Consider the following 9,155-nt stretch of genomic DNA (forward strand, 5'->3'; position numbering starts at 1 on the left):
CCCCTGCTGTTTCTGAGCTGGGAGGGCGTTGGTGGAGCTGGCAGACTTTCTACTTGACTCCACGTGTCCCTGCAGCTCCTAGAGGGAGGGTGGCCAGGGGGTTCTGCATGCTGCTCCCACCACAAATGCCAGCGCTGCAGCTCCCCTTGGCCAGAAACTGCAGCCAATGGGAGGTACAAGGGTGGTGCCTGTGGATGTGGGCAGCATGTGGAGCTCCCTGGCCCCTCCGCCTAGGAACTGCAGTGACATGCCAGTGGAAGCCGAGGAGCCCCCCTCGCCTGGTAAGTGCCGTCTCAGACCCCAACCCCCTGCCCCAGCTCTGATCCCCCTTCCACACACCCAAACTGCTGCTGGTGGTTGCCTCCGTGACAGACATGCAGCCTTAGTGATGACATGTGAAAATGCACTGAGGTGCTGGACAGAGAGGCAAAATAACATTACACAAAGGCATTCCTCATTGGCAGATCAAAGGAAACTGAAGAAGTTTTGACACCAACCCAGGAAATCTGTCAGCCTTGATGCCGTATGATCCTAAAGAATAAACTTGTGTATTAAATTTAAAAAAGAGCAAAAATTTAGATTTAAAAAATAGTGTCGCAGTACGAATAAGAAGTGTTATAGCAGAAACACTGTGAGATGTTTCAGAGTAACAGCCATGTTAGTCTGTATTCGTAAAAAGAAAAGGAGTACTTGTGGCACCTTAGAGACTAAGGAATTTATTTGAGCATAAGCTTTTGTGAGCTACAGCTCACTTCATCAGATGCATCCGAAGTACTGAGATGTGATTGCTGAAGTTACTATTAGATATTCAATTATTATTTGTTATAAAAGTATGCACAATGACATCCATCTGCATAGTTTTAACAAAGGTAAACTATGAAGTGCAGCGAGCAATAAAATAAAAAATTTTAAAAGTAAATAATTGAAAGCCATGAAACACCATTTACAGCAGATGACTAGAAAAAGGCAGTACAACTCAGGCAATTGGAACAATAGCTAAGACACAGTTGTGACCTGTTATGAGACATATGAACTGATAAGGGATTCATCTAAACTCTGACCATTATAATTTTTGAATAATTTTATATTCGTAAAATATTTCATGGAATCAAGTCTCCATTCACAGATCAGTATGTCCTATCAGACAGGGAAGAGCTGCCTTGTCTAGACATTGGGATGCACTGGGCCTTTAAGAACACAGCCCTGGGAAGCAATTCACTGGGATGGAAAAAAAAAACATTTGGTTCCCCACCACCACCCCATTTTTGCAATCACTACAAATAGTTCACCCCATATGGGGGAACTTTCCTCTTCTCTGCCCCTCCCTATCCTCCTTTGTCACACTGTCTGGCCATGCCTGTACCCGATTTTGAACTGTGGCTCTTACCCTCTGTCATTTACTTTGCTACTTGGCCCCTCTTCTTCCCCTGTCTCCAGCTGTTTGACCCTCCCGTGAAGTCCCTCCCCTCTGATTTGCCTCCTTTCCTCCTTTAACTCCTGTGAACAGCAGGGAGCAGATTGTAACCCCCCGAAAGGGCAGAGCCAGGCAGCGCTTTCAGCAGATGTTACTGAGCAGGTGCAGTTGGGATGATCCTGCTGAATAATAGGCAAGCTGCAAATTGTGTCCAAAAGTAGATTAGAATGTTACGCTAGTCTCTCCTTCTTAAAGCTTGCTCTGCACCCAACTCAGGTAGGGACTTTCCCCAGTGTCTACAATTAGGGCAGCCCCGGTGCTGGGGAATGGCAGGAAAGTGACTCTGCACAAAGGACCTTTTCAGGGGCCTGCAGCTGGTGAGTTTGTACTAGAGGGTGACTGGCTCCCCAGGTGTCTTTGAGCAGGTGTGTCTACTAGGGAGAAAATGCCCACCTAAGTTGGACAGTAACCAGTACTCTCCAGGCAGAAAGAGAGAAGAAGAGAGAGAGAAGACAGAACAGTAGAGTGGAGAGATTGAAAGGGGAAGAGAGTTCAATAAATGGGAACGAGGTTTCCACACCCCAACTGTGCCAAGCTCCATTCACTGTAGCACCCCGGGAAGATTGACTTTCCTGGATAAATTCATAGAGGATAGGTCCATCAATGGCTATTAGCTAGGATGGGCAGGGATGGTGTCCATAGCCTGTTTGCCAGAAGCTGGGAATGGGCAACAGGGGATGGATCACTGGATGATTACCTGTTCTGTTCATTCCCTCTGGGGTACCTGGCACTGGCCACTGTCTGAAGACAGGATACTGGCCTAGATGGACTTTCAGTCTGACCCAGTGTGGGCATTCCTATGTTCTTATGAAGAAGGTGAAGAGCAGAAAGAGGAAAAGCCAGTTCCTGCCTCTGCCTAATCCCCATGCTGCTGGGGGAATGTGCTGACCTTGGGACAATATCAGGAGGACCCCCCAAAGTAGCTCCATTGATTCTGCTCTTTTCTAGCATTTGGCTCAGACTCTGTTACTGGGATGCTTTAAAAGTGTTTCAGGGATTTTGTTCCAGTGGGAGGAACCAGGTTTACATTGTAATAAAGTGACTGAGCATTTTCACAGTCTCTCTCTGAAGGGAAAGAGCCTGGGGGAATTGGGGTGTGAAATAGACTGAAACTCCTTCTGAAACCTCCCCAGTCGTCTTCTCACCCTGACAGGCTGCAGAATAACAACCACGTTTTGCCCCAGATTATCCCATGTTCCTGAGGGACAGGGAAGGGAAATGGCTGTGTTGGATCCAGCTCAGGTAAGGGATTCTGGGGAGAGCTAGTGGGGAGGGATGTTGTTGAGGGGGAGGGGAAGGACATACATAGGGTGAAGCAGGGAGGGGGACAGGTATAATAAACCTGCTGGGACATGCCCAGCCTAGGGCTTTGTGTGTGTGTATGTGTGTGAATATTCCTCCATATCTGAAAGAGGAAACAACCCCCCTGGACAGGGCTGGAAAAACAAACCAGAGTGCTGGAGCCTGAACCCACTAAGCAGAGACTGTGGTGAAATACAAAGGGAAGGTGTTGGGATTCCTGTCCCTGTCCCCGTGTGGAGCTCTGCTTCCCGTATCAGCCTGTGCCTAGTAGGAATGTGGTAAATGAGAAGACCCTGTTGTCCTCCGTCTGCTGGGAGGGACAAGGAGCTCTCACCTTCTCTCTGTTCCTTAGAGCCTCCTGGCCACTCTGAGCAGGGTGGGGGTGGGATTCTGCTCCTCTGTCCCTCCCAGAGCTGTCATGTCTTTGTGCTTCTTCCCCCATGAATAGTGGGATTGTGGCTGGGGCAGCAGGCACTGAGTGGGGAGCACCTGTTGTTTCAGATGTCGGTGACCTTCGAGGATGTGGCTGTGTACTTCACGGAGGGGCAGGGGGCTCTGCTGGACCCCAGTCAGAGAGCCCTCTACAGGGACATCATGCAGGAGAATTATGAGATGGTGACCTCAATGGGTAAGGATTCCTGTCCCCTCAGCTATTTGAAGCCATGGGGCCTGCATTTCTGAATCTGGTCAGGCTCTTCCCTGGTTAGAGGGGAATGGGTCACATAGTCCAGGGGCTCTCAACCTTTCCAGACTACTGACTTCTCATGTATACCCCAAGTTTCACCTCGCTTAAAAACTACTTGCTTACAAAATCAGACATAAAAATTGTTATAGCACACTATTACTGAAAGTTGCTTACTTTCTCATTTTTACCATATACTTATAAAATAAGTCAATCGGAATATAAATATTGTACTTTATATTTCAGTGTGTAGCATATAGAGCAGTATAAACAAGTCATTGTCTGTATGAAATTTTAGTTTTTACTGACTTTGCTAGTGCTTTTTATGTAGCCTCTTGTAAAACTAGGCAAATATCTAGATGAGTTGATGTACTCCTGGGAGATCTCCGCATACCTCCAACATGTACCCCTGGTTGAGAACCACTGGGATTGTCCACAGCTCCAGTGTGAAAGAGCTGTTAGTCTCCAAACCTTCTTCAGTGGGATAGGGGAGTCATGAACCTAATGGACTTTCTAATTTATGCCCATCACTCCAGCTTTCCTGGGGGCAGAAGCAGTGTATTATCCTATCTGCATTAATTCTCACTCACACACAGGATCTCTGTTCACCTCCCTTCATGGGATTAGCTCCATCTCTGGGGAGGGCTCTGGATGTTTAGACATAGACAGGGGTTTAACACCAGAGCTGTGTGTGCGTCAGCAAGTCCCCCAGAGCCCACAGATCCTGAAAATTCCTAGTGAGAGTGTGACAACTCCCTCCACCCGCAAACATCTGCCACTCCCAAGGGGGCTCTGTGACCACATTCCCATCTGTTCAGATCCCACAACCCCCATCACAGTACGAGGCCAGGTTAGAATCAGGGTATGTTCTTTGTGACAAATAGTTTTTGAATCCTCAATGCACCATGATCTTGCCTGATTTCACCCCCTCAGCAGGACTCCCCATTCCCAAACCTGACCTGATTGCCCGGCTGGAAAGAGGGGAAGAGCCATGGGTCCCAGATCTCCAGGCTTCTGAGGAAAGGAAGATCCCAAGAGGCACCCACACAGGTGAGCAGTCAGTGACACTGACACAGAAACCATCTGGTGAACCTATCCTCTTAGCTGTCAGGAGTTTTCTCCCTGACTTCACTTCCCTGTGAGTGTTTGAATGGGATGTGGAGGTAGAATCCAATTTCTCACTCTCCCCAATGGTTATTGGGCTACTGTGTTTTCCCTGTTTCCCTCTTTTTTTTTTTTTTTTTTCCCCCCTTTCTCCCCAGCCCAGAATGACTCTTTTCTGGATTCTCTCTCTCCCAGCAGGTGATAGGACTATGAGTGAGAACAGGGAGGAGAATCCACAACAGAAAAGTAAAGCACTGCTGAAACCACAGGGGATGCTTTTGAGAAGAGCTAAAGGGAATTCTTCTCAATGCTTGGAAAATGTCAAAACCTGGGGAAATCAACATAAATCAAAGAGGAAGCTGGGAAACCACTTAAGGAAGAAAGTAGATGAATCCATTCAGTATGGGGTAGGATGTAACGATTTCAAGGAAACCATAGCCCAGCCAAAAACCCACGTGGAAGAGAGAACCTACAAGTGCTTAGACTGTGGGAAAAGTTTCAGTCGGAACTATTCCCTTCTACTACATCAGAGAATCCATTCAGGAGAGAAACCCTATAAATGCTTGCATTGTGGGAAAAGTTTCAGTCGGAACTATACCCTTATTCTACATCAGAGAACCAGTATGGGAGAAAGAACTCCTAATCACATTGATGGTGGGAAATGTGTCAATCAGAATTCAAACCTTATTACTCATCAGAAAATCCACACAGAGGAGAGACCCCATAAGTGCTTTGAGTGTGGAAAATGTTTCACTGAGAAGTCAACCCTTGTTAAACATCAAAGACTCCACACAGGAGAGAGAGCTCATAAATGCTTGCACTGTGGGAAAAGTTTCAGTCGGAACTATACCCTTATTATACATCAGAGAATCCATACGGGAGAAAAACCCCATAAATGCTTGCACTGTGGGAAAAGTTTCAGGCGGAACTACACCCTTATTCTACATCAGAGAATCCATACGGGAGAGAAACCCTATAAATGCTTGCACTGTGGGAAAAATTACAAGCAGAAATCAAGCCTTTTTTCACATCAGAAAATCCACACAGGAGAAAAACCCCATAAATGTTTGGACTGTGGGAAAAGCTTCATTCACAGCTCACAGCTTATTAGACATGAGAGACTACACACGGGAGAGAGACCTTATAAATGCCTTGAATGTGGGAAAAACTTCAGTCGGAACCATACCCTTATTCTACATCAAAGAATCCATACAAGAGAGAGACCCCATAAGTGCCTCTACTGTGGGAAGTGTTTCAGTCGGAATTCAAACCTTGTTACTCATCAAAGAATCCACACGGGCGAGAGACCCCATAAATGCGTTGTGTGTGGGAAATGTTTCAAAGACAAGTCAAACCTTATTACACATCAGAGAATCCATACTGGGGGGAGACCCCATGCATGCTTGGACTGTGGGAAAAGCTACAGTCGGCGGTCACACCTTACTAAACATCAGAGAATCCACACAGGAGCGTGCCCCCATAAATGCTTGAGCTGTGGGAAAAGTTTCAATCAGAACTCAAACCTTGTAACACATCAGAGAATCCATATGGGAGAGAAACCCTATAAATGCTTGGACTGCGGGAAAGGCTTCGGTCAGAGCTCACACCTCACTATGCATCAGAGAATCCATACAGGGTATAAACCCTATAAATGTTCCGACTGTGAGAAAACCTTCATTCAGAGATCACACCTTCTTAGACATCAGAAAGTCCACATGGGAAAGAGACATCATAAATGCCCAGACTGTGGAAAAAGGGTTAGGAAGAACTCACACCTTATCATGCACCAGAGAATCCATGTGGGAGAGACGTCTTGAATGTGGGTGATGTTTCAGTTGGGCACATATCGTATCAGGCATCAGCAAATCTACACAGGGAAGAGTTCTTTTAAATGTCCTTAGCATGGCGAATGCTGCAATTAGGAAGCTAAAGCCATAATGGACCTCAGAGACGCCTCCATGCAGGACAGAAATGCTGTTTGTGCTCTGACTAGGGCTGGTCACAGTAGTATATACATCTCCGTTTCCTAATTCCCATACACAGCAGTGGCATTTGGCTCCCAAGTACCTAGCTGCCCATCTCTGGGGGGAGGTTCCAGCAGCAGCTGACCCTGAGGTGATCAGGGACCCTCTGGCTTTGCCTGCTCTAAGCAAACCCCAGGCGGAGGAGGAGAAGTCCTGATCAGCCCCTCCGCCCTGCTGCAGCCTTCGGTACTGAACTGATGGGCCTTCTTGCCTCTTGCTAATCTGCTGGGGGAAGGGAGAGAGAAACTCCTCCAGAAGCTCCCGCTGGGGTTTTTCCCCCCTCCTCCCTTCCCATCCAAGATGGGGTTCCCTTTCCACTGATATTAGAGAAGTATACTTAGGCCAGGCCCCACCTTCACTCCACACACTTGTCCCCATCCTGCATCTTCCACCAGTCCCTGGGCTTGGCTCAGCTTCCACACTTATCTGGAACTGTTTCCTGCAGGATAAGTGTCCCAGGGTGCTGGGGATCAGATGTCAAGTGATCAGGAGGGGGTTTTGCCAGGAGTCTGGGGGATTTAATATTTTGGGCTGGTGGAGAAGAGAATCAAATGGACCTCAGTGCTCAGATGATCAAGATATTGGTCATCATGGAATGAGAAGAGAGGGAGAGTGCAGGGTTAGGGAGGTTCTACCCTCTATCATTCACCTCCTCTGCCCCTTTTCCCTGCCACCTTTACATTCAGAAGGCAACACTGAGAGGGACTAATTTCCACAGGGCCTTTTTTGGGAGGCCTAGAAATTCAACCTCACCAGGAGGCTAAGTTTTTCTAACCTAAGAAAGTGGTCAGGAGTAGCAACCAGAATGATCATGGCTTGTTTTGTAAAGGACTTGGAGGTCTACTGATGAAAAGTTCTATCCAAGCACTACATATAATTTTTTATTTATTTTGGGCCAAGCAAAATGAGACCCGACACTCAACTCCATGGCTTTTTTTGCACGTAATGTAATGACTTTGAATGCTGCAACTGATCAATTCAGCCATTTCAAACACCTGTGCAATGCATGGGGAAAGATAGGCACCTGAGGATAGGAGCCACAAAAGTCAGTACCCTAGGTGGGAAGTCACCTAAGCTGGCCAGTGGGACACGCCAATGAGAGAGTTCTATCCTAAATCAGTCCCTCTGACAGTTATGTACCAAAGTCTGGGCTGCTAGGAATTGCCAATTTCTGCTTGGGATGGAGGCTGGGAACCCTGTTCCTGGACTCAGGCAACTTATGCTGCAAGCAATTGGTTTATCACTAGGACCCTCACCCAAGCAGGCGAGGGTGGAGAGGTCAGAGTGATCGCTGGAGTCATGCAGTCCTGGCGGCAGGGCGGGAATTGCACTCACTGCAGTAACTCTTTGTTGTTGTGGGTGGAATCCACATTCCTTGCAAGATCTCAGAGCCCAGGCTGTAGATGGGAGAGGTTAGTATCTTCCCAAGGGACCCTCCCACTTCGAAGACCCCAGCCTGCCCAGGACATCGGTCAAGATTCCTTCCCCACTCTGAACTCTAGGGTACAGATGTAGAGACCTGCATGAAAGACCCCCGAAGCTTATTCTTACCAGCTTAAGTTAAAAACTTCCTCAAAATACAAACTTTGCTTTGTCCTTGAACCCTATGATGCCACCACCAAACGTGTTAAACAAAGAACAGGGAAAGAGCCCACTTGGAGACGTCTTCCCCCCCAAGCCCTACACCCCCTTTCCTGGGGAAGGCTTGATAAAAATCCTCACCAATTTGCATAGGTGAACATAGACCCAAACCCTTGGATCTTAAGAACAATGAAAAAGCAATCAGGTTCTTAAAATAAGTTGTGCTGAATGGAATGTATATTCCTGTTTTTTTTGTAACTTAAGGTTTTGCCTAGGGGGATTCTCTATGTTTTGAATCTGATTACCCTGTAAGGTATTTACCATCCTGATTTTACAGAGGTGATTCTTTTACTTTTTCTTCTATTAAAATTCTTCTTTTATCAGCCATTTAAACAAAACAGAATCTAACGCATATCTAACTAGATTGCTTATTAGCCCTTTACAGGAGTTCTGACCTGCATTCCTGCTCTGGTCCCGGCAAAAGCATCACACAGACAGAGCCTTTGTTTCCCCCCACCTCCAGCTTTGAAAGTATCTTGTCTCCTCATTGGTCTTTTTGGTCAGGTGCCAGCGAGGTTATCTTAGCTTCTTAACGCTTTACAGGTGAAAGGTTTTGCCTCTGGCCAGGAGGGATTTTATAGTTCTGTATACAGAAAGGTGGTTACCCTTCCCTTTATATTTATGACACGCCCCCCAAATCACAGGGTGAAACACTGGCTGTGATTTCTTCCTGGAGCTCTAGGAGAAAACAGTTAATAAGACACATGCACCTCTAAATATACTATTAACTGTATAAAGACTAACAATATTTTCCACATCTCAAGGACGATTTTAACCAGTTGATTCTGGGAAACTTTCACAGGAGAGTGCATCAGCCACTTTGTTAGAAGCTCCTGAGATGTGTTGCATGTCAAAATCAAAATTTTGGAGAGCTAAACTCCACCGAGTTTTTTGTTATTTCCCGTGGTGGTATGAAGCCACTTTAGCA

The 9,155-nt window shown here is 46.7% G+C and overlaps 1 protein-coding gene across 1 annotated transcript in view; it reads left to right on the forward strand.

The window, feature by feature from the left end:
• LOC144273977 (uncharacterized) overlaps positions 1-8,939 on the forward strand; it is a 58,210-nt gene extending 49,271 nt beyond the window's left edge. The window contains exons 7-9 of the mRNA XM_077832705.1: positions 3,278-3,404; positions 4,392-4,508; positions 4,758-8,939. Coding sequence (XP_077688831.1) covers positions 3,278-3,404; positions 4,392-4,508; positions 4,758-6,379 — 1,866 coding nt within the window. The 3' untranslated portion in view covers positions 6,380-8,939. The remainder of the gene's footprint in view (positions 1-3,277; positions 3,405-4,391; positions 4,509-4,757) is intronic.
• The last annotated feature ends 216 nt before the right edge of the window (positions 8,940-9,155 follow it).

The sequence above is a fragment of the Eretmochelys imbricata genome, chromosome 14 (genome assembly GCF_965152235.1).
Source record: "Eretmochelys imbricata isolate rEreImb1 chromosome 14, rEreImb1.hap1, whole genome shotgun sequence".
NCBI lineage: Eukaryota > Metazoa > Chordata > Testudines > Cheloniidae > Eretmochelys > Eretmochelys imbricata.